Source organism: Syngnathus floridae, chromosome 13, assembly GCF_059516105.1.
Source record: "Syngnathus floridae isolate MCC-2025c chromosome 13, RoL_Sflo_1.0, whole genome shotgun sequence".
Classification (NCBI taxonomy): Eukaryota; Metazoa; Chordata; class Actinopteri; order Syngnathiformes; family Syngnathidae; genus Syngnathus; species Syngnathus floridae.
In genome coordinates this window covers 8,134,252-8,159,142 of record NC_142425.1, presented here as the reverse complement: position 1 = coordinate 8,159,142, position 24,891 = coordinate 8,134,252, and the positions used below count along the sequence as shown (strand labels likewise).

Below are 24,891 nucleotides of genomic sequence, written 5' to 3'. Positions count from 1 at the left end.
TTCAAGATTAAACTCTCAAGTGCAGGTTGGAAAAGGTTGATGAGTCCAGGGGGACCCCCTTGAATATGTCTGATCTAAGGAGCTTCTTAGAGGTTAAAGCTCACAGTAAGCAGCTGAAGAGTCCCTGTCTGAGCTGTAGTCCCGCACTCCGATGTCTTTCCCCATCCCGTCGTAAGCAGCTAAAAAGACGAGCTAAGCCCGGCCAAGCAGACAACCCGGGGGTCTTATCTGTGGAATGCTGGGTATCCTCGCTGAGGATCTCCTTTGCAGGGAGGAGGCCGTATTATCTCAAAGGCGCTCTTGATTGTCCCAAAGGGTTGCCTCTCTTTTTGGTTTCACTTGAAAATATTTGTTGTTGTTTTTTTGGCTCCTGACTTTTATGATCATTTGAGGGTTCTTATATCGACCACCTCTTTTGCCATCGAAATGTGCGATTTAAGAAATATTTTTTTTCTAGAAAGATTCTAAATAGTACAATTTGTTGGATATTGATTCAACTTTAATACTTTTTGGAGTCTAATCGAGGAAGCAGCCCGGAGCTAAAGTAATGTCTTCAAAACAGTCTGACCTCGTAATGGAGCATAATGCTTATGCTGTCTTCTGTGGTCTCTGCAGTTTTGCATGCCTTATTATTTGAAAAAGCTTGCATGCGACTGACTTGTGGCCTGGAAAAATGCAAAAGCTCGTGACCGTAACATTCTATTTTGGGTCTAATCCTCCCAATAATCAATTACACAATCTGTTGATGCGTGTCCAAGACCTATCACTACTTCTTAAAAACCTACTCTTAAAAGTTTCCGCACGAGCTGCAATCCTTATTAATATTTAAAAACTGCACATCACATTAGGTCAGCGAAAGAGCCAAAAATATATTTCCCTGAATTAAGCAACTTCTGTATATACAGCAGTGATCCAACAGCTGCTTAGAATATTTTTAGAAACGCTAGTAAGATTGTGATCAATCATTGGAAAGTTTATGACTCCCATCTATTTACTGTATCATTTTTCTCTTGGTTTATAACATCTTGTTTTTCAGGTTGACAAAATAAACAGTCTCTCCTCAGATGGGGAAAAGTGATAAACTATCAGTCCTTGTACTTACCGGATGGATCTCGGGTTACTCAAGCGGCGTAGTCGGCCCGCCGTATCTCACAGGGCTGTGATTTAAAGCAGTTTCCTGTTTCCCCAAGGGTGGCTTAGAGTTTACCAAGCATTCATTATTAATACGGGGGTCATGCTACACGATACATCGCAAGACTCTACCCAGCTGCTGTCATGCTAAATTTGTGCTATGGCTCTTGAACTATATAGGGTACACTTGACAAATGGTGCCCTTAACGAAAACATGACAGTGATGTAGCCATGCGGTATTTTTTGGGTGGGCTTTATTGGGGTCGGGGTCATTTTGTTCTGATTAAACGCTTGGTAGATTTTGTTTGGACAAGCATAATTCAATAATTCCAAAACAGGACCTCATTTTTAGTCATTATGTTGCCTGAAGATGCTTAATCGTAATTGCTGTGGTAAAATTAGGCTTCATTTTTCTTGCGGCCACCAAGTTTTATATCATAGTTTCTTGTCAAGAAAAATACCGATATTGTGGCGTCATTGCGCTATTTGTGGTTTTGCTTGTGTGTTTTTTCACGGTTGCTTTTGTGCAGTAGCTGACTCCAGTGACTTGTTTGCTGCATCAGCAGCAGGAACTGAGGCTAAAGTGTCATCTGTAATGTGTATTTTTAGCGTCAAAAAAAAAAAAAACAGGGATTGTCAATTGGATGCGATCACACACCAATATTTTATAAGATAAAACTAAATTAAATTAATTCAATTTTAATAGCTCTGCCAAAAGAAACACATTACTTTCATTTAATAATGATTAATCCTTTTTGGTCGATGACGTCGTGTATGTCACTGCGTAAATTATTATTGTAAATTACAGTGTGATTTATTTTCTTGCAGGTGCTTTGTAGCGAGAAGGAGGTGGTGGCTGCGGCATGCTGAGGCAACTCCCCCTGACTCAGGATGAATGTCAGAGATGGCAGCGCTGCCATGGCAACGAGTGCAGGCGGAGTTAAGGGGGGAGGAGGTCTGCTGACGAGCACCAACGATCACAACGGGCGCTCGTACCTGCTCCAGATCTACCCGCGGCTCGCTGCTGAGTCATCCACCTGCTGCAACCTGAGGTGGACTATCGCCATCAATGTCATCAGTCATTCCCCCCTTCACACAATTAATTTTTTTTTCTTAACCAATCAGAGTGCAGAAGGATGCTACAGCAGCTTCTGTGATCTCGGACGCTGCCGTGGCACTGGGGCTGGACCCTGGCCGCCTGTATGTGCTGGCAGAGGTGAAGGAGAGTGGAGGGGAAGAGTGGGTGCTGGAGGCCGGAGATCTTCCAGTGCAGAGGTTCCTGCTGTGGCCTCGGAAAGCCCAGGAGCAGCACCCGCAGAGCCTCGGCTTTTACTTCTTACTTCAGGTCTCTTATGGAGTTGTCCTCATGCACATTTATTACACTGCGATTTCAACGACAATTATGACATATAAATGTGTTGGTACATGGAAAATCGTAATGGGCATTCAACGAATCAGATTTAAATGATTCGAGATATTATTCAGAGAGTTCTGAAAATCTCGAAAAGTAAAGACTTGTATCTTCTGTTTGCGATCCAGGAGAGGAACAATGACGGCTCTATCCATTATGTCCACCTCCCACCACTGTCCAAAGAGCAGGAGGCACAGCGGCTCGCCGCCAGGGGCTTCCTCCCACCTCCACAGGATGACTTTGCCGACCTCTGCAACCTCCCCAAACTCAACGAGGACAGCATCCTAAATAATCTGCGCACACGCTTCTACAAGAAAAAAATCTACACCTACGCAGGCAGCATACTCATTGCCATCAACCCCTTCAAGTTTCTACCCATCTACAACCCCAAATATGTCAAACTCTACGAAAACCACCAACTGGGCAAACTGGAGCCGCACATTTTCGCCATTGCCGACGTGGCTTACTATGCCATGCTCAGGAAGAAGGTCAACCAGTGTATTGTCATCTCCGGAGAAAGCGGCTCGGGCAAGACTCAAAGCACCAACTTTCTCATCCACTGTCTGACTGCACTCAGCCAGAAAGGATACGCCAGCGGTGTGGAGAGGACCATACTTGGCGCCGGACCAGTCTTGGAGGTAAGAGCACGACACGCTGGCTGTGCATCACTCACTCAGTAGGTAGAGAAAGACTGTCATGAAGGAAGATCTGCTCGTCTGTTTGCCTCATCAAGCGTAAGGAAGCCTTATGTCACACATGGGCTTGAATCGCTCTCATCCATTTATTGTCAAAAACATGCTTCCTCCAAAGTCACACTTGCTTCCATTGCAGACTGAAACCTAAGATGGAATAAGACTACTTGTGTTTTAGATGATTTGATGGTAAAATAATTATGTTTAGTTTGATGGTTACGGTGGTTAGAAAATCCCCCCACCGAAAAAGAAGGAAATGTCTTTTCAAGCTGCAGCTACGGGCCGGACGGACATATGATCACTGGCGTGGAGCATTAAATGCTTTACCATGAAAACTATGGCCTCCCTCTAAAAAAAAAAAAAAAAAAAAAAGGAATGCTTCTTCTTTTTTTAACCCCTCACGTGACTGTTCTCTATTTCTGTTGGAGTCAAATGAACAAATTCTCTGAATAAATCTGTAAGGCAAGAAGACATTTGTAAACATCTGTCTCTGCTTTTACAAAAAGGGACTGCCCTATTATTATTCCGTTTTATCTACTTGGCGAAGAATATGTAGGCTTTATTTTGTATATTTTTTTCCCCCTGCCTATAATAAGAAACAGTCTTAGTCCATGTTAATGATAGAAGATTTTGAAATAATTGTCAGCATTCACAAAGTAGCCATTGTTTAGCGCTACAGTGATGAAACTTTTGCTGCGTTTTACTTTATTCTGAACTTTTGTTGCGCTATAAACGGTGTTGTGTGTGTGTTAATGAATCCCAATATAGTTTGAGCTTCCTTTGAGCCCAGCGATCCGGATGAATGTTTATTTTAGAAGCACAGAAGTAGAATTAAAAAAAAAAATCTGAGGACAGATGGGACTCAAACGTCTGACTTCAGTTCAACACGACTTTATTTCATTCAGTCCAATCCAGCATTGTGATTCTCAAAATGCTCTTAGTGCTAAGCTGAAAGTAAATCGCCACATATTTTCAGTTTTATATCGCGCAGGAACGGAGCTAAAAATACTCCTTTATCCAGAAAAGCCATGTGTGGAATGTGGAAGAGAAGGCCAGAGCTGTAAAAGTAAGTTAAGTGAATTACACCGGAATACAATCGGAGAAAAGAAGTAAATACAAAAAAAAAAAGAGGTCGCTTAAAGGCACGAGTCAGCCATCTGTCATTCGCCTCATGACTTTTGTCCCTTGACCTTCTTGACTCAGCACTCAAAAGGCACTCGCAAAAAAAAAAGTGCTGCGACTTTAAGATGCAGCCGAGTAAGTTTAGCCTCGGTCCCTTCATGTGCGTCAGTCCGATGGAGAAATTTTTCCCTTCCATCAGCAGAGTTCCGCTGCCATTGCTTTCCCAGAATGCACTCTTGTTTCAGTCCTGTCCAGATCTGTGGTTGCAAAGGGAGACAAGGAGACGGGCTGGAGCTTTGTGAGATCGGGTTCCAGTTTTGTCAATCATCCTGGCTCGTGAACATCTGCAGCAACATGACATGAAAAGTTGCCTCTCACCCAGAAGTGGAGTGCTTTTGACGTTTCTCCACATGCTCTACCAAGAAGAGATTTATTTGGAAAAAAGAACGTCGACTTTGACACCATCTCGCTGCTTTTGTAGCAAACTAATAACACAGCTAACGGGAACCTGAAGACTCTTTACAGAGGAAGCAATAACTCCTTTAAGTACGTTCCCTGCAGTTTCTCTCCACTCAACTAGGATGACAACTTGGAATTGAGATTTAAAGAGACCGAGAGTTTCTTTCAGCAGGTTTATTGCTGCAAAAGAACCTCAAACCTTCCTCAAGTACGTTTTTGTACTTGATACTGATCCGATTAGAGTTGTTGAAAATGCAAAGAGCGTTTTACGTGTCTACCCTGCAGCTACAAGGGGGAGCTGGCTTGCTCTACAGACCCGGGTCACATTTTGAGGAGGTGAGATCATTATTTGTGCCGCTGGACTCAATGGCCTCAAAGCTGAAAGCACTTTGCAAAGCAGCCGTCCGACTTTGCTGCTGTTTGCTTTTACATGCCGAGCTCCAATACTGGTCAACGGCAAATTTTAATCTTTTTTTTCTTCATTCATTTGATGAATATGGTCTTCTCAGAACCTTCTAAACTGCTCTTTTGACTCACACTCAATGAGCGCTGTATATCTTTTCGAACTGGTCCAACTGGGCTCCTTTGAAGCACATTAAAGCTCCGCCCCTTTTCACATCATTGGAGGACACAAATAAGACAGATCAGCTGCTCCATAAAGATTAACTGAGGAATCTGCATCATAAATTTAGTCATGCTTCCTTCATGCAGCCCTTGCCATAAGACTCAGACATAACTTCACGGGGAGTTCCTATCATCCGGAACCTTATTTAACAGGAAGCGACGACAACATGGGAAGTTACGGCAGTAGTTCTCCTTAGCGTTTGCCAGGACCCTTACGGGGGTGTGGATAGACCAGAGTATTGTATTATACGGTTCAGGAAGTGAAGCAGAGAAGCTGGCCGGCCATTCTGTCTGCAGATCCATTGTTTATCTTTGAGTTACTTTATGTGTTTCACTTATTCCTATCTCTCTTTGAGCTGGCTGGGTGGCATTGAGAATAGGAATGGAAATAACTGGCTTTATTTAGTTTTAGGCTGACACGTCACTCGAGCCATACACGAGAAAAACAATGCAATCGCTGTATTAAGAAATGAGGTGAAGTGAGGGACAAGTTAGTTCTTGTAGCAACCCATCTTACATGAAGCAACATGCTGCAATAATCTTCGGGACCTATTTGTGGTACTTTGACCACAGCATAAGCTGAAGATTGATGTGGTGCCCACGCAAGAAGACATGGGTGGGGTTGCTTGAAATGGCTCTCGTCTGGTAAAACGATACACCACAAGAGGACCAAAACTAGGCCTTGAAAACTTCATTCAGTTTTTTTTTTTTTGGAAAACCCAAACCATCTGAAGGCACAGGGCAAAGAAGTACCTGTGATTGCAGGTGGTGATATTTGATACTCGATTCTTGATGCTGATACCAAGTACCGATACCACAAAGACTTTTCATGCATAAAAATTCTCCCCAAAACAGTGATGGATAATTTAAAGGCATCCCAATATAGCAAATTTCATTACACATTGCAGGGCTCCATTTGCCAAAAAAGGAATTCAGTTGGAAACATTTCTGCATTATGTTCAAGCGAGGCCATCTTGATAAGTGCCCTTGTTCACTGTAGCTAAGGCCCAGCTGGCCAGTCACTTATCAGCGGTCACACCACTCAGCATTTTACGCATGATGCATATGTGGTTTATAAGCCAACAGTGTGGAATTGCTGAAGTGCCATTTTTATATTTGGAGACAAAACAAAAAAATGACTATGACCCCCAACAAAGTAGATTTTTCCAAAGTAGCTTTTTACTCATCGCTATTCAGCTTTGCGTGACCGTTTATTTACATACTGCAATACTTGCATGTAAAGTTAAACAGGCATTTGTAGAGATTATCCGTTCAAATGAAAGGAAACAAGACTGACCACATGATTTGGCCCGCTTTTGCCATTAGAGCCTGCCGATGTTTTGTGAATGGGGGAATCGGTGACACTTGGACAATGCAGTCTGCAGAGAGGTGTGAGTGTCACAACCTTGGCAGCAATCCCCGAGCTGCTTAAATCAAGCTTGAGCGTTAAAGGTCACACTTGAGAGGATGCAATACTGTCCCAGGGTTACAAATAATAAGGCTTAATATTCAGCCATTGTCTAAATTGCTCAAAACTCCTTTTGCATCTTAAACTTGACTTATTTGAATGACTTTATAAAAGTTGGGCTGATTGTTGTGCAAGACAAATAAATTACAAAGTGTTTGTGAAAGAGCTCCCCTAGTTTGAATTCCAAGAACTTCGTGTGTGGCTCAGTGGGGATGTGAGCCTTCATTCTGGTCACTTTGGCTGCGCTCAAGTGGAAATGTACTGGATAGCTGGCACCCAAAAAAAATCCGGCTCACAGAACACAAGACAAACTGGCGTATGCATACCAACACTGTGTTTGGTGTCTCTGGTTTTTTTTTTTCTCTTCTCCCTTAAAGTCTGTAATTTTGTTAAAAATGTCAATCCCACTCGCAAAGTTCAACGTGGTTTTGACAATGTGTCAATTTACTTCCTCATACCTGCTGTGCCTACGAGCCAATCACAGCTCCCCCTCATGGGCATGTTTGCCTGCTGTGATGATGCTGTGACATGTTTAGTATTCACTGGGCGGCACTTAGGCCTCCAGTTTGCTGAGCTTTCCCAGGGTTTTGCACACTTGCCTGCAAGGTTGCCAGATCAGGTCAATCGGAATAGCTCTGTGATAAAAGATATTCTCAAGTGAAATAAATGTGGCTTTAAAAGAATATTCAAATATGAGTGATAGTACAGTATGTAGTATTCAACTATTATGCAGTACGAGAATTTGCTTTTGTGCACAAACGCAACTAATTAGCCACATTCAGAATATTGCAAGAAAGTCTCTCATTGTCACATTTCATTTGAGAAATTCCAGTCTGTCTGGTGCCACTGGTCGATATGAGTCATCATATCTGATTTTAATCCACATAATATCAAGGCTTGATTATGACATTGGTTTCCATACATGTTTTATCCCCCTTCTGGTTACTCTGCCAAGAAGCATAGCCAAACTGGGCATATTAACACAAAATCCAGAATTGGGTCAATGGAAACGAATCCGAGTCAAGAAAAGAACGCACAATTTGGCGATAAATCTCACCTGTACTCCAATCAGTTGAAATTGTGATTTTAGTGAATGCAAAATGACTGAAAGAACAGAAATGGGTCACCAGTTTAATCTATGGACTCTAAAGGAAGACACCACTGTAACAAATTAAGCCTGCCCCTGCTTGGGAGCACACAATGTGGTTCCTATTTAACATGCACAGAGTCGACTTCCCTCGCCGTGGCCTTTTGTTGTACTTGTGTGTGTATCTGTAACCATGTGAGCATCATTAAATAAAAAAGAGAGCGAGAGAGAGTGCTATTCGGTTACCATATCAGTGCTTGAAACCAGGGGCCCCCTTAGTGATTCCCGATGGCTGGGTTCATTCTGCTCGAGCCACATCAGGCTGACACTGGTGGCACTTCCATTTTCATTTATCACAACTGACCTGTAATGCACACACACGTACACACACATCCACACACTGAACAGGGGAAATGAGTGATAAGATTTTGAAGGGGGCAGATGGAGAGTGGGGGCAATGAGTTGCAGATGCTTGGCCCCCGCGATGCACGCACACACACACACACACACACACACAGAGTGCTGTGAACATGATACCACCCACATCAGTGGTCTGGGCTGCTGTTTCAAAACAAGATGTAACCCCTGCTCTATGGAGCATCTTTGGTGGCAGTGATTTAATGTGAGCCAGACATTCTTTTAATACTCGCATTTTCATTTATGGTTTGAAATTCCATATGATTGAGTATAATGAGGTTCTAATCGGATGCAGTGACGCAAACTTCTGCTATGGTTGTTTCAGGGACTTGACTTTTGGGGGATTTCAAAATAATGTCACCTTCCTTGAAGTCATTCTTGTGTTTTTTTTTTCTCTTTTCTCAGGCCTTTGGAAACGCCAAGACAGCCCACAATAACAACTCCAGCCGTTTTGGTAAATTCATCCAGGTTAACTACCTGGAAACCGGAGTGGTGAGAGGGTGAGTAATTAATTACATCCCCTTTGAACGGTCATGTGCATTCTCTTATTTATTTATTTATTTATTTATTTATTTATTTATTTATTTATAAACTTACGGCCACGATCAGCTACTTCTTTTTTCTCAGCCTGCGCCACAACCACTATCAGCTACTTCTTTTTTCTCAGACCTCAGCCTCCGGTTAAGGCGCACCATCATAGTTTGGGTGTACACGTCACTTCCTCATCTACTGTGGGCTGCTCAAAACATCTGAACACAGATGTAAATGCAATCATACAAGAATGGGAAAAAGCTTTAGACAACATTCAGACATCAGCCCACACAACTTGTCCATTCACCTTTTGTTGAAGACGTGATAAATTGTCTTCAAGGCATTTTCCATTTATGCCACAAAGTAATTAGGATCTATAATCCAATCGGAAGGGTAATTGCTTCAACCATCCCTCCTGACGTCTCCTCCTTTTTTTTTTTACGAGTCCATTCTTACATGACTTAAACACACAGTGACCTTTAGTGTAAAATGATTCATGTAAATTGTCTTTCTCACCAATCTTCTGTCTTTCATACAGTGCCATTGTGGAGAAGTATCTTCTGGAGAAGTCGCGTCTCGTCTCCAGAGAGAAGAACGAGAGGTGAGGGCACACAGGGTCTTGACTGCTTTCCTCCTCCCTCAGTCTGGCCTTTGCGGCCTTTTTGTAAACATGGCAAGCTTCATGATGTCGCACCTTCATCGACGATTTGTTGTGTTCTAGAAACTACCACGTGTTTTACTACCTGTTGTTGGGAGCTTCCGAGGAGGAAAGGAAAGAGTTCAAGTTGTTGCCACCTGAAGACTACTTCTACCTCAAGCAGGTAGGAAGAAAAGGAATTTCATCCTAACCATATAATTACATTAAAACCGGTTTCTAGCAACACTTTTGTGTTTTCACACTCCCCTTCTGTCTGTTCTCCGTAGGAAAACTTTAAGATTGAAGATGAGGAGGACCTGCATCATGACTTTGAAAGGCTACAGCAGGCCATGGAGATGGTTGGCTTCCTTCCAGCTACCAAGAAACAGTAAGTGTCTGCTCAGCGTTATGGTGCAGTTTGTTCAGGAATTGTTCTTACTACTCAAAACATGTTCGTGTTTTTAAATACATAGTTTCCTTTTTAATTTCACAAAGGCTACATCGAGTTAAGTATCAAGGGTCATGTGTTTACAGCGTTCCTCCATTTATCACATTGTGTATTTGATACCAAATGTCTTTATTGCAGGATTTTTTCTGTGCTTTCGGCCATCTTGTACCTCGGCAACGTGACCTACCAGCGAAAGTCAAATGGGCGAGACGAGGGCTTGGACGTGGGGCCGCCGGAGGTCTTGGCCACTCTCTCTGACCTTCTGAAGGTAACCCTTGTGTGTGTTTGGGGATTATGTTTGGTCAGCTGTGTGCAAGCACTCAACACGGTGGTCTCCCTCAGGTCAAAGAGGAGCTGCTGGTTGAAGCGCTGACAAAGCGGAAAACGGTGACAGTCAATGACAAGCTGATTCTCCCCTATAGCCACTCCGAGGTATCTGATGGGGCATTTTATTTGTTTGAGATTGACATCCGAAGGAAGCACAGACAACCTCTCATTGTTATTTGTGTTCTTGTCACGTCAGGCGATCACAGCCAGAGACTCCATGGCCAAATCGCTATACAGCGCCTTATTTGACTGGATTGTCCTACGCATTAATCACGCCCTGCTTAACAAAAAAGACATGGAGGTGTCGGTCCCGGTGAGATACAAAACACACTCCAAATGAGCGGTGCAGTCTTGACCTTGTATCTTTTCCGTCCCGTAGCGGTTGTCCATCGGGGTTCTGGACATATTTGGCTTTGAAGACTTTGAGACCAACAGCTTTGAACAGTTTTGCATCAATTATGCAAATGAGCAGCTGCAGTATTATTTCAATAATCATATATTCAATCTGGAGCAGGTGAGTGGCGGATTTTTGTTTTATTATCACATTGACAGAAACACACAATTTTAAATGAATGAATTCACATGGAATTTTTAGAATTGGTTCTTTAAGAACTGTTATCTGGAATTGTTTTATTCTGCAGGAGGAATATCAAGCAGAGGGGATCACTTGGCATAACATTGACTACAAAGACAATGTGGGCTGCATCCATTTAATCAGCAAGAAGCCCACCGGCCTGCTTTACCTGCTGGATGAGGAGAGCAAGTAAGGAAAACAACATTGCTTTTGTTTGTTGTCATCTACTTGTTTCACTTCCTCACTTATTTTCTGCACTCCAGCTTCCCCCATGCCACAGATGAGACACTATTAGCCAAATTCAAGCAGCAGCATCAGGGGAATAAATACTTTCTGTCCACACCTGTCATGGAGCCTGCTTTCGTCATTCAACACTTTGCTGGGAAAGTCAAATATCAGATCAAGGTAAGGTGGCAAAATCACCCAGTAACTCGCCAATTTCTTGATATTGAGGATATTTTTATCTTTGACTCGCAGGATTTCCGTGAAAAAAACACAGATCACATGCGTCCGGATATTGTGGCGTTATTGCGGAGCAGCGACCGAGCGTACGTGAGGCAGCTCATCGGCATGGACCCCGTGGCCATGTTTCGTTGGGGCATCTTGCGTGCCACCATCAGAGGCATGGCTGCCTTCAATGAGGCCGGGCGCTCATGGGCCGCCAAAACTGCAGGTAGGTGTGGTGTCAGGTAGCTTTGGTCTGAAATAATCAGTGGATCTGAATTGCAATCAAAACATTGTCATTCCTACAGAGGAAAAAAAGCGTTGCACGTTAGCCGTGTTGTAGACCTTAAAACAGCTCATGCACGAAGCTTTAGAATTCTGCAGTTTCTCTGCTCTCCAGTAAGCCGTCGGGGTCAGCACATAGAGAATATATTAAAGCCACAAACGTGAGACCCGAGCAGATTTCTGACATTTTCCTCCAAATGCGCAATCCTCTGCACTATTCTGGTGCCATTGTTAGCCCACTGACGTACAAACCTTTTAAACTGGATTAACGGATTAAATGAAGTTTAGAAGAAGCAAAATTGCTGCAGTCACATGGCTTTCATCCACCTGTATTTTTTTTTTTTCCGTCCCCTCCCCCCTTCTTTGTTGCAGGCGTTGTGCGTCCAACCTCCAGAACTCCTTTGGGAGAGATTCAGCGGGCCAACGCGCCAATAGAGCGAATGTACAAGTAAGGACAGATGTACCATTATTCAAATTACAAACGGAGTATGATCATATCACCTTTTTGGTTGTGGTCAAACTGGTTTTCTAACCGTCCAATCTTTTCCCTATGGGGGACAGCTGAGTAACTAACTGCGGATGTGGCGTCAGGGTCTTTGGTCTTTTTTCCCCCCGCTTCAGAGTCAAAAGTATCCCTGAGCATATAACAAAATTCAGCCTCCATGAAAGCATTGTTTCTGTTTGATGCTCTATGTTGCCTTTTTATTTACTCTCTGCTATGGGAAGAACTGAAGAGGAACCATTTCACAAACCCGCCCTCTCCTTTCCCTCTCGACACCTTTTGGTGACCAGTGTGTGTGTGTGGCTCTCTCCTCTCCCTTCCGCAGAAGAGCTTCTATGCTCGATTTCTACTTTGATCACTCAGAGGAGCGCCCTCTAGAGGCCTTCGAAGACATCTTTGCTAGCTATGAGAATAAAAAGTAAGTGAAGGAAGAGTGGACAGGAGAAGTGGTTGAACGCGTGATGCCAGGCAGGCAGACGGGCAGGAAGGAAAGCAAACGCGCATTTTGGGCAATAGATAGACTGGTTTGCTTCCTTCTCTGAATTCACTTTCATTTCAAAAGCCAAATAAATTACTAAAATGCATTAGAAGCCATAACGAAAGAATATGAAAGGTAGTATAGCAAAATTTTCCTCCAACATCATTGTTATTGCCAGTGTTCTAACTTCTTACACATAATATTAATAATATTAATATAAGAAAGTGGAATATTTTATGGACTATTTCATTATTTTATATTTCATATTTTATTATATTTATATTTTTTATTACTTTATATTTTACATCTGGGTTTCAGATCTTCACAGTTCATTGTAACTCTGATCAAATCAGTCAGGCCTGTTCCGATCTGTCATTGCAACATCGAAGAGGTTAGGTTCACCATCTAGTCAGATTTTTGTGTTGCCCATTCCATTCCTGCCTGTCTCCTGCTTTTACGCTCACGCATGGGTAAGTATAGAAAAATCCTGCATGAACCAGCTGTGCGATAAGTCTCAGTGTTAATTAACCTCACAATTCAGCGGTGAGCCCAATCATTTGGATTGAATCAACACAACTTACAGTCCCTCCAGCATGGAACCGGTTAGGCGGCCATATGCATGTTGACTACCAGCACATTTACAGCAACATGGGTGTGAATTATACCCCACCGAGCTCCATTCCCTCTTGGATCTTTGTGTGTGTGTGTGTGTTCGTAAAAGGGGATATGGCAACATGGTTGGGTGGTTCAGTATGCTTTGTGCTCTCCTTGTAAATAAACATGGACAGTGCTGTCTGTGAGTTATTCTTCACGGATGAGCAGAGTTTGTCAGACCCCCAACTATCCTGCCCTGCGTGTTCCTATCTTGGGTAACTGTTGGTGTGTTTTCCTCTGAGGTGTCCAAACTGGGTTGGTTTTTTTTGTTGTTTTTTTTGTGGGTTGTCATCCATTTTTTTTTTCTTTTACCTGGCTTTCCCATTTCCCCTCGTCCACACTGTGTATCTTTGTGTGTGTCGTGTGATCAGAGACATGCATGCGCAGATGATCAGCTCCATTAAGAACTTGCAGCTGGATTCTGAGGACCCGCGCAAGCTTCTGCAGTCCTGGGGTCGTCTCCGCTTCCCTCGACACGTCCTCCAGTGAGTCTGCAGACAGACTGGGTGGTGTCGCAGCTCGCCAAACTCAGTGCAGTCAGCTCAGGAAAATAGACTGCATAATACAAACATCAAAACGTCAACAAGCATCCTGTTTGATCTCAGATAGTGTGAAGGTTGCATAAACGGCATGGATAATCATCAAAAGGCATGTGAGAAGCAGTGGCCCTTCAGCATGTCAAGTCAGTTCTAGAAACCTGACACTGAAGATGAAAACGTTGTGCATATGTAGCACCGGTAGCAAGCCAGCATGTCTGTCTGTGTATGCCGAGGGTAAATTTGACATCCCATCCGTCGCTGGGAACTAACGACATCCTCTCCCTTGCTATCATTCTTGCATTCATCCATTCCAGCTCTTATTAATCCCGTCAGGTGCAAGCCTGCATTTCATCACTGACTTGAGAGCGCATGGAGTTTCTACTAACCTGACTCCAGTCACTCCCCCTCCGTACCTCTTGCTCTCGTCCTTAAATCTTCTGTTGACCTTTTCCGCAGGAAAAACAAAGGAACTAAACAGAAACAGATCATCCCCAAGGTATCAAAAAAAAACTGACTTAAGTCTTTTAGCTTTGATCACGATTTTTGGGAAAACGTTTTCTCTCACTGCGCAGAACCTGTTGGATTCTCGCTCCCTGAAGTTCATTGTAAGCTTAACCTTACATGACCGCACCACCAAGTCGCTTCTCCATCTGCACAAAAAGAAGAAGCCCCCCAGCATCAGTGCTCAGTTCCAGGTAATATTGTGTACGCAAAGTCAGTCTAAGGCAGCCAAATTAAAATATATATATACTTTTTTTTTTCTCTAATAGACATCTCTGACCAAACTCTTGGAGACTCTGAACAGAGCAGAGCCTTTCTTCATCCGCTGTATCCGCTCCAATGCCGAAAAGGTACAATAAATTAATTGTGGTAATATTCAAATCCTATTGTTAAAATCCGCCATTTCTATTATGGCTGAGTCTTTCACTGAAATCTTTATATTTCTCAATCAATCCACACCCATAGTGCCTTTATATCCTTTCAACATTTATTCTCCCTTCCCTCCTCTGCTTGCTTATGAGCAGAAGGAGATGTATCTCGATGAGGCCTTGGTGCTCCAGCAGCTACGTTACACCGGAATGCTGGAAACTGTTCGAATCAGGAGGTCTGGTTATGGAGCTAAATACACATTCCAGGTAACGTCAAGTTTCCTTTTTGTCAGGCGTGTCTTGACAATGTTTGTAAAATAGTACCTTCATAAATGTCTGTCTTGTCATCCGTAGGAATTCTTAGAGCAGTTCAGGGTTTTGCTTCCAAAGAACTCCACTGCTTGTAAGGAAGACATTTCAGCTTTGCTTGACAAGAAGATGGGCTTGGATCACACCACGTACCAGATAGGCAAAACAAAGGTACGTGTTGAGTTCATCTTTGCATGCTTGTTTGTTTCAAATATACGATGCGTGCATTTTTTTTTTTTATTTCTTTTTTGCTATTTGTTCAGGTGTTTTTGAAAGAACTCGAGCGTCAACAGCTGCAGGACACTCTGCACAAGGATGTGATGCGCAAGATCATCTTCTTGCAGCGCTGGTTCAGAGCTCGCCTGCAGAGGAAGGAGTTTCTGGACATGAAACAATCGGCCGTCGTTATCCAGGTAAATTTAAATAAAAAAAAAAATAACCTTAATAAAAAATCTAAAGTATTGTAACCCTGATTTGTTCTTCCTGTTAGCGTTCATGGCGTCGGTACTGCAAAGAGGAACAAAGGCGGCGGGCTGCCACTCTTATCCAGGCCGTCTGGAGGGGGCACCGACAAAGATCAACATATCATCGCCAAAGACAAGGTGCCACCAAGATACAAGCCCTTGTCAGGGGGCACTCGGCACGAAGGAGGTAAGGGATACTCATTTCACTTTCTGGAGGAAAAATGAATCAAACATTGTAACGTCATTATTCCAGATGCCACTCTATGCGTGAGGATCGCCGCAGAAAAGAAGAAGAATTAAAAAAGGCAGAAGAGGAAAGGAGGCGCCGGGAGGAAGAGGAGGAACGGAGGCGACAGGAAGAAGAGGAAATGAGGTTAAGAATGGAGAAAGAGGAGGAAAGAAGAAAGGCTGAAGAGGAGGAAACGAGGAGGAAAAAAGAGGAGGAGGAGGCAATCGTAAAAGCACTGGAAGCTAAGGCGGCGTTGGAAGCAACCCAGGTCAAAGAAATAGAACAGGGAGGGGGGAAACCAGCAAAGGAGCCTCAAACCAGAGAGGATCCAGATATAGAACTGGTCACAGAGGAGATGCTGGATGAGGACAGAGGAGAGGACGATGGGGAGGAGGTGGCTTCAAGCTCCCACACAGAAGAGGAACAGGGTGAGGACGACGACGACTGGCTACCCGAGACACAACCAAGCAATTGTGACCACCTACCTCTCAGGTCTGGTTTGGAGACCAACGGTACTTTGGCTGAGGCTGGTCCCCAGCCAGATGAAAAGGAGGAGGATACAAAACATGTTTTGTCATCCACTGGGGTCTCCATTTCTTCTGATTCAGAACAGACCTCCAGCAATACCACTTCCAATGCGGAACAGAAACTTGTCCATCCCGTAGCCAAAAACCAGGTATTGAAAAATCAAGAGAAGAGAGAGCAGAGGAGAAGGAGGGGGTTGGAGCACAACCAGAGAGAGACTTTACGAGCCGCTTCAACCTCAGCGACTAGTGTTGAAGAAACATCACCTCCAAAGAGCAAACCGCCCGACGCGTCAAGGCAGAGAGAACGGGCCGACAGCAAGGAGCTCGATCAGTATACCTTCGTGCCGTGGAAGATGAAGGAAGAAAAAGCGGGGAAGAAGGACACCAAAATGTCTTCAAAGTCCGTCGTCGTTCGTCCAACTACTTTGGCACTTCAACCAGCTGACTCTCCGCATGAGAAAACCGTGGCGGACGGCGCAGCTTTGAGCCTGCAGCGCAGCCACGGACCAATCAAAGCCAAGTCGGAGAAGTTGAAGGGAAAGAGCGTTGATGGGGAACATTCGCCTCCGACTCACAATAGAGAAGAGAGAAGGTCCAAGCAGCCGCTGTACGTTTGCTGACGTTGCGACGTGTTATATAAAATGTCTCCATAACATATTAAGCTTTTTTTTTTTCTTCATTTGCAGAAGTCAGACAGCCTCCTCCTCATTTGATAGTTTGTCTCCGTCTTCCGAGGGCGCCGGTGCTCTTTTAACCAGAGAGGTATTGTCAAATCATTCTACAAGTATGTTCCTCTCTATAACTTTTGAAATCTTCTTTGCCCTGTTCCACAGATTATTTTGTCTCCAGAGAGCTCGAAAGGAAGCTCCATCAGGAGGAGAACCCAGGAGGACTCAACTCTCTCCACCCCGTCCACGCCAGACAGGTAACTGGAAATCCTCGCTAAGCACACGAAGGCATTTCTAACAAAGAATCTGATGTCAATCCTTTAGGCCAGGTGGTTTCTTCAGCAAGATCTTGAAAAAGCGACCACATAAGGAGCCTCACACCCCCGACAATGGAGACTTGACATTTGCGCAGGTTCTCAACGAAAAGCCAGTAGGAGAAGGTAAATGATTTATTTGCAAGTCTCTATCATTTTCATCTTATTTGTCTTTTTTTTTTATCAGATGTGAGACTTTGCAAGGTCGTTTACTATAAATGTGGCAAATGAAGATGATAGATATTACAGCACATTCACAGCGCTGTTAAAGCCAAGCTCCCAACGATCAGTAAAATAGCTTAACTGTATCTTGTGCAACTACATAGTTTGCAGATTTTCCACATTTTCAGCAATTATCTCTTAAGTCACTTCACAAGGTCTTTAAATTTGCTAACAAGTGGCATATTGGACTCGGCAGCAAGGACATTTTCTCCGCCACAATAAATTCAATTTGCGGTTCTGTGGTTATTCTCATAAAGCAGCCTTGTGCTGATAAAAAAAATAATAATAACGTCATGCAGACGTGTTCAAAAATTTCTGGGGCTTCAAATATATTTCCACTGACTTTTGAGTCGTCTTTCTGCCGGACCGCTGCCATTCACTTCAGTCACACTTCATGAAGTGAGAAAGAAAACACAGATGTATTATCATTATTCTTCGTGGGGTCTTAACTAATCCTCCTGCTTGCTTTCTGAGAAAACATTGACCATTTTAGCAGCAGGCCTAGTGAAAACAGATGAGGTTTTCTCCAAGAGTCCCGGATTGAGCTTGAGAATTTAGACGGGATCTTTTCAACACACAATCGATGGCTTTTTATAACGACAAATATGTCAACATTCTTTCCATCGTTTAGCCCCAACGTATGGATACTCGGCGAGACCTGTCTCCCAGTCCCAAGGAGATCGTGCCAATAAAAGTTTGGGCCGTAACCCCACCATCAAGATTAGCCGTGCCACGCGCGTTTCTGAGCAGTGGAACGCCTCGCTGGATCGAGAGATCACCAACGCCAATGAGCTGCGGCACCTTGATGAGTTTCTAGGGAACCAGGTACAAAAAAAAAAAAAATGACGCTTGCTTCATTTGGAATTTACTGCGTATTATTACTAAAATATGTTCTGTTTTGTTTGTGCCTCCTTTTTAGGTCAACGATTTCCGCTCCAGGGGGAAATCGTTGTCGGCCACAGAGGCCATCTTTGTAACAGCTACAATGCAGTTCAGAGAGACTATTAAAGCCATGTATTCTCTCCCCGTAAGTCGTTATTATTTTTCCCCCTCACCACCTTTTGTCTTCCTCAACGGCTCTCCTGGTCATCCCAACTAGAAACCAACAATTGGCTACAAAGGTCTGATGACAGGCTACCAGAACAAAGTCATCCACTTGGCCGGTGACAAGCAAAAAGGGGAAGTCCAGCTCGTGGTCAACCTCTTTCAGTCGGTGCTAGATGGCTTCATCAGAGGGGAAATGAAGAAAGAGGAAGCCGAGCCCACCAAGGTGATAAAACGCAAATTTTGCCCTTACCCGTATTGTCTTAGTGACTCATTGGGATTTTATTTCAGCCCGCGAAAGCTCGGAAGAAGCGACGGAAGAAAGATAAAAGCGTATGTCCACAAAGTTGTGCATCCGTTTTGTTATGTGACATGATTTGTTATTGAGGTTCTATTTGTCTCGAAAGATGGAGAGTCCCTTGGATCACGTGTTCGTCAACTATCAGGTCAACATCATGCAGTCATGTGACCAGTGTACTTCTTATATCTGGGGGATGGAGAAAGCCTACATGTGTAGCTGTGAGTATTCATTTATAATTAATTGCGGGAAATCTTGCAGAGTAACAAAACTAAAATGAATTCTCTTTTATAGATTGTAAGATGGTGTGCCACAAAAAGTGCCTGTGTAAAATAGTCACCGACTGCTCCACGTTCTGCGCCAAAAAGGTTTGTTTCAAGATAGGGAGGAGCTTGGGGTGAAGTGGGGGCTGGGCTTTAACCATATGTCGGGGTGACTCCAACAGAGTGACGAGGAGTCTGGCGGTCTGCACTTTGGGGTGCGTGTGGGTCACCTGGTGAGTGAGAAGAACCCAGTTCCCATGGTCCTGGAGATGATGCTGGAGCACGTGGAGATGCAGGGCCTCTATACGGAAGGCATCTACCGCAAATCTGGCTCAGCTAACCGCATGAAAGAGCTGCACCAGCGGCTGGAGAACGGTAAAGTGACCTTCACGCTGTGCAACTGTGGTGCTAATGCAAATATGCGATAAGAAAAGTGGTGTTCGCTTCAATTCGTTTTTTCTTTTTTTAGATCCCCACCTCGTGTGCCTTGAAGACTACCCCATTCACACAGTTACAGGCCTGGTGAAACAGTGGCTGAGGGAACTGCCCGACCCACTGATGACCTTCATACATTATAATGAGTTCCTGCATGCAGTAGGTGAGAAGGGGGATGACCATTTTTCTACCATTTCAGTTGTCTGATGCCCACAACAAAATTTATGAAAAAGTAGGATGTAATGTGGCCAAATGTATATCGCTGGTATCTTTCGACACGTTTATTAAAGGATACTGTTTCATTGCCTTATTTGTAATTCAGAGCTCCCAGATAAGCAGGAGCAGCTCTACGCCATCTACAAAGTGCTGGAGGAGCTTCCAACCGCAAACTTCAACACACTGGAGAGGCTGGTCTTCCACCTCGTCAGGTCTAAATTCACTCCCATCATTTGTTTGAAACTGTTTTTGAGGTCATCTACATCTTGATCTTTTTCGACTTGTTTTTGCAGGGTTTGCAAAGAGGAGGCTCACAACCGCATGTCTCCAAACTCCCTGGCCATTGTTTTTGCACCGTGCATCCTCCGCTGCCCAGATGGCGCTGACCCACTTCTTAGCATGAAAGACGTCGCCAAGACCACCACGTAAGACCACGATACACGGAAGATTTTTTTTTTAATATGGTTTGAGCTCACCCTCATGCTCTTTACTGTTTCCTCAAAGGTGTGTGGAGATGCTGATCAGTGAGCAGATTAGACGCTACAATGAAAAGATGGAGGAGATCGAGCAGCTGGAGTACGCCGAGGCTCTGGCTGTCAACCAGCTCAAACTCAAGAGAAAGAACACGGTGAGGCGATGAAACTTAATCTCATTGCCCTTTTACCTTCCGTGTATTCTGAAAAAGAGTGTTAACATCTCCCCAACTAATTAGTCACCCTTTTGACTCTCAAAGAACACTGGGTACCGCTGTTCCACGGGTGTATGCTTAATAAAGGTCATGTTCCCTGTCTCTCCTTAGTGCTGGCATTTACCCCTCAGGTTCTCAGCTCCTTACAAAGGAGTGGTGGTACGTATCATCCAGTTCTCCCGGTCAAGTAGATCTAGCAGACGTAGCCGTGTGGTACGCTACTTTGTTTGCCATGCTAGAGCACAGCATGATAGATGCGGGTGACGTTCCACCCGCTTTTTTCTTAGTCATCTGCTTTCTACTCACCCCACTCCAGAATCCTCCTCTTCCATACTAACTGGTTGTAGTTTGCATGTTTCTGGTAGTTGGTTATCCTCAGGTGCCGCTGCTGTTCTATGAGGGAAACGATTGTAGTTGTTGTGAAGTTGGTGTGCCTTGCAGAAGTTGATGGATGGACTGTCATGCATGTTATAGCACTCCTTAAAGCTCTGGAAGGGGTTGCTTGCATATTGTTCATCTTCTCTCATCTTTCTTAAAAGGTGCATGTGTTCTGGTGGTTTTGATTGGTTGTAAGTTTATTACGTAGGAATGTAGGAACCGGCGTGTTTCTTTACTAACATTATTTCAGTATCTCTGTTTCACATTTGGGTCATGGTACCATGTGGTTGGTTGACTTTATGCATGTTCAAGAAAAAAAACGTTCATTTAATATTGATATTTTTTTCCACCAGTTTTGGGGATGGCCAAATCACAGGACTATAAATGCTCATTTAGCAGGCCATACTGTGTGCGGAGTTTGTTTGAATATTTGTTGAATAATTGTGCCGTGTTGCTCTGACAGGTGCACGAAAAGGCGAGTACAGATCTCCAAGCTGTCCCAGAGAACGAGCCTTTGGACTCAGACTCGGAGGCTGAGAAGAACTTGGTGGAACGTATCAAGTCCATCAAACAGGAGAAGTAAGCTTTATTTTTGCTTGATTTTTTATCACTGTTAAGATCACTTTTGAGACTTTATATATACAGTATTGGTCAAGCTCACGCATTTCTTTATACATTAATAATAGTAAGCAGACAATTCACTTGCAAACAACACAATTTGTGAGCTTGCTGACAGGGTGGACAATGACAAGAACATTTTTCTTGCTAATGTTTTACAAGCACATGGTGGGCCTTCACTTAACAGCTTGATTCAGTTTGCAAGTCCCAATAAAAGCAACAATAAAACTTTTTTTAGGAATCAATTTATCACTTATGACACAATGCTGTTGACATGCCACATCCATGTACAACCAGCGAGGGAAATGATATCAAATGGAGGAAGAACATTTAAAGAGCCCTATTGTCCTGGTATGTGTGACCACTTCACCGATTCTACCGATTCTGCTGCAGCTGGACGGTGACAGAAAACACCAGAAGCTCCCTCTTAGTGATATCGGCCCATGGCTTTTTTCAGTCTTTGCGTGTCCTTCGATTCTTTAACGTGAATTCTTTTCCAGAGAGGATCTGGCCTGTCGGTTACCAGAGATGGAGCAGCCCGGTTCAGATCAGGAGAACTTGGACTCAGAAGCCTCATTGAGTTCTGAAAGCCTCTTGGAAGAGCAGCAGCGTTCTTCCGCACACAACTCTGAGCTCGAAGGTTAGTTCTTTGTCAGCGTCGAGTTCTTCTGTCCTGTCAAGTCTCTCTTGCTCTCTCTCTCTCGCTCCCTCTCTCTTGCCTCTGGGTTTCTGACCAGACCTCGGGGCCGCTGGGGTGGGCCCTTCCTGTCTTTTTTGGTGCAGGTCTGGACCAGTGATGGTGATGGGAGCGGTGCCGTCTGCTCTATAACAAAGCAGGTTCGCCCACCAGCATTTGTTTGTGTGTATGCATGTATGGCACAAAACAAACATGCAAAGATTTCTCCCAGGAAAATAATGCAATGGAGAAATGTGTCCTCTGTATTAATAGTACTCATATTTTGAAGCTTCTTGTTTTTTCCGCTATCTTTGCATCTCCTCCAACATGATGAGGAAAGTTTTGCTTGTGTGTTGTAGCTTTCTGCCTCTCTCTGATGGGTTATTCTTCTTCGGTGTGGTGCTTTCTAAAAAAATCAAGTTACGAGATAGGGCCGGAGAGGGATGACTTTTATTTTCCCACAGATCATTTTACTAATATTCCCACTTTCAATGTGAAAAAAATATGTACTGCAGATTCCCCCTGTTTGTCCTGTATGACTTTGTGTGATCATATTTTTCCTGTTCCGCTTGGCCATAGTACTACTTTGGCTGCATCACTTGCTCAATTATTTTGAGAAAATATGTATTGTATTATAAGTGTGTGGTATTTTTATTTATATTATATTTATTTTAATGTTGATGTACCTAATGAAGCGTCTGATAATAGATTTTGTCCAATAATAAACCGCTTTGCATGTCAAATATTTTCCATAATGAGCCTTTGCATGAACCATGATTGATTGCATGATCCTGAGCACCCTTGATGTCATTATAGCTCATGTTGTAGCAAGTATTTTTAAAGGATCCTTCTTCATTCTCAATCTTCCCTCTTTTCTGGTAGGAGTTGGCCTTCAGCAGAGGAGCTGCAGGCCAGTGCACCCAGCCAAGCCATCCCCCCTGGCACAGAGATCGTCATTCCCTGGTGGACATGTTTGTCTACGAGAAATCAATCCTTATGGCTCCTCCTCTTCTGTGTCCAGCTCCTCCTCAATGTTCGAATCCTCCAACGCTACCTGCAGGCACCAGCTGCAACGTCGCAATCCAGTCATCCCGGACACGGTGAAACTGCCTCCCGGTGTCCTCGCCCAGCCCGCGAGCTCGGGTCCGAGACGGGCTTCCTGCCCACACGAAAAGCGTTCTTTTCATAACTTCGTGAGAAGAAGGGAGCAACCAGGCCGCCGAAAAGACAGCACTCAGTCGCTCTACTTCGACAGGCCCGAGTGTGACCTGTTGACCCATTTTTCCTCCTGCCCGCCTTCCGCTTCCTCCTCTTCCTCATCCCTCTCCACGGCGGTAGTGTCCTCGTCACCTGAGCAACAAGACGCCAGTCTTGGGGGACCATAGTCGCTCTTCTGACCCAGACATATGCAGGAGGAGAACTTGGTTGACTTGGGAGTTACACAGATTACAAACCTGTGGAGACTAATTGACAGTAAACACAACTGGACATGTTGCCATGCACCTTTTTGTAACTTTTTTTTTTTTGTACTTATAGTTCAGCCAGGACAGAAGTTGTGTAGCTTCCTAATGGTGGACGAGCAAATGTCTTTGCCCCCACCCCTCCCTTAATCATTTGTGCTAATTTAAGCTCCCTGTTGCACTTTGTCATTTCGTAGTTCTCCGAATGAAAAAGTGAAGCCAACATGTTCACTGAAATATACTAGTTTGTGCCTTAATGATACAAAACTTCTGTTTTTATTGTTTTGTTAATGCAGGGGTGGGGAACAATGTTCCACAAGAGAACTTGAGTGTGCAATTCTAAAAACAAATTAAAAGCCAGAAAACATTTAACAAACAAATGCTCCTAATACTTAAACATTTTTGCCATCTTTATAGCACATTAAAAAAAAACACACAGCAGGTCCCATATAAGACGTTATTAAAAAAAAGAAAGAAAGCCCCAATAAGGAGTCGCAGATAATGTACCGGCTGATTGTGAATGGTTGCCTCTCCATCTTCTTTGAATGGGCCCGAAAGGGAAAAAGGTTCCTCACCTGTTTTGTTTAAAGTTGTGCATTTTTCTTTGTACAAATTCTGGAATTGTGTTCACGTTGTAACCGATTGTTCAGGTGTTTTTCACATTGTCTACTCGAACTGCTGGACAACAAACATCAGATAGGAAGTTGTTGCCCTCATGTAGCAACAGGAGACGTGAGCAGCACATGCCACTTTTTTCTTTCAAATGAAAAAGGAAAAAAAAACACAAACCACGCCAAGGGGAAAGAACCACGCCATGGTATCTTTGACTTCACTTTTCTACAATGAACGTTGGTTCACCTGAGAATGAGAAATGTTCTGCCGCAATGTTGCGTTGGCCAACTTTGTTTTAATACTAATGTTCCTCTCTGACTGCTGTTGAATGATGTTTGTTAACAGAGAGTGTATGGTTGGGACTGAATGGCATCAAGTGTAACGGTTATTAGTATTAACATGAAAATACAGAACATGATGCTTGTAACATCTGCCAGTGCTGTTGTATGTTTTGATCGGGTTAGTTGTCATTGCACTTTATATAACAAACCTGATTATTAGGTGGAGACTGCCACCAGACACACAGACCAGCAATCAAGTTTGCATATTTAGTCACCTACCATCAACTTTCACTTTTAACTGAGGTAAGTAGAAGCAGCGAACCCTCTGGACTTTTATTTTTATTTTTTTTTAATTGCACCCCTCATGCAATGGTCAAATATTTTGCAGGCCCAGATTTATACACAAGGCTTATTTATACACAAGGCTAGTTACAGTATTTTTTAAATGTTAATAAAAATTAATGTAAATAAAAACTATTTACCCTTGGCA

The 24,891-nt window shown here is 43.6% G+C and overlaps 1 protein-coding gene across 4 annotated transcripts in view; it reads left to right on the top strand.

Annotated features, from left to right (window-relative positions):
• The window catches only part of myo9bl (myosin IXb-like), a 32,793-nt gene extending 8,246 nt beyond the window's left edge, over nt 1-24,547 (top strand). The window contains exons 2-45 of one of the 4 annotated variants that reach the window (XM_088393894.1): nt 1,960-2,183; nt 2,257-2,476; nt 2,671-3,180; nt 8,817-8,911; nt 9,481-9,543; nt 9,664-9,763; nt 9,867-9,967; nt 10,166-10,295; nt 10,370-10,459; nt 10,551-10,667; nt 10,734-10,868; nt 10,996-11,117; nt 11,192-11,333; nt 11,406-11,601; nt 12,030-12,105; nt 12,485-12,577; nt 13,663-13,776; nt 14,287-14,326; nt 14,403-14,525; nt 14,601-14,681; nt 14,856-14,966; nt 15,054-15,179; nt 15,272-15,421; nt 15,499-15,659; nt 15,726-16,835; nt 16,915-16,990; nt 17,062-17,153; nt 17,221-17,336; nt 18,064-18,257; nt 18,352-18,459; nt 18,532-18,702; nt 18,768-18,809; nt 18,884-18,995; nt 19,069-19,142; nt 19,220-19,412; nt 19,507-19,635; nt 19,795-19,900; nt 19,982-20,113; nt 20,193-20,316; nt 20,488-20,535; nt 21,218-21,333; nt 21,873-22,012; nt 22,156-22,209; nt 22,931-23,077. In XM_088393894.1, coding sequence (XP_088250020.1) covers nt 2,023-2,183; nt 2,257-2,476; nt 2,671-3,180; nt 8,817-8,911; nt 9,481-9,543; nt 9,664-9,763; nt 9,867-9,967; nt 10,166-10,295; nt 10,370-10,459; nt 10,551-10,667; nt 10,734-10,868; nt 10,996-11,117; nt 11,192-11,333; nt 11,406-11,601; nt 12,030-12,105; nt 12,485-12,577; nt 13,663-13,776; nt 14,287-14,326; nt 14,403-14,525; nt 14,601-14,681; nt 14,856-14,966; nt 15,054-15,179; nt 15,272-15,421; nt 15,499-15,659; nt 15,726-16,835; nt 16,915-16,990; nt 17,062-17,153; nt 17,221-17,336; nt 18,064-18,257; nt 18,352-18,459; nt 18,532-18,702; nt 18,768-18,809; nt 18,884-18,995; nt 19,069-19,142; nt 19,220-19,412; nt 19,507-19,635; nt 19,795-19,900; nt 19,982-20,113; nt 20,193-20,316; nt 20,488-20,535; nt 21,218-21,333; nt 21,873-22,012; nt 22,156-22,169 — 6,354 coding nt within the window. In that variant the 5' untranslated portion in view covers nt 1,960-2,022 and the 3' untranslated portion in view covers nt 22,170-22,209; nt 22,931-23,077. Of the gene's footprint in view, nt 1-1,959; nt 2,184-2,256; nt 2,477-2,670; nt 3,181-8,816; nt 8,912-9,480; nt 9,544-9,663; nt 9,764-9,866; nt 9,968-10,165; nt 10,296-10,369; nt 10,460-10,550; nt 10,668-10,733; nt 10,869-10,995; nt 11,118-11,191; nt 11,334-11,405; nt 11,602-12,029; nt 12,106-12,484; nt 12,578-13,662; nt 13,777-14,286; nt 14,327-14,402; nt 14,526-14,600; nt 14,682-14,855; nt 14,967-15,053; nt 15,180-15,271; nt 15,422-15,498; nt 15,660-15,725; nt 16,836-16,914; nt 16,991-17,061; nt 17,154-17,220; nt 17,337-18,063; nt 18,258-18,351; nt 18,460-18,531; nt 18,703-18,767; nt 18,810-18,883; nt 18,996-19,068; nt 19,143-19,219; nt 19,413-19,506; nt 19,636-19,794; nt 19,901-19,981; nt 20,114-20,192; nt 20,317-20,487; nt 20,536-21,217; nt 21,334-21,872; nt 22,013-22,155; nt 22,210-22,930 lie in introns of all 4 variants that reach the window. The other 3 variants (XM_088393892.1, XM_088393893.1, XM_088393896.1) reach the window with 3 other exon arrangements.
• Nucleotides 24,548-24,891: the final 344 nt, after the last annotated feature.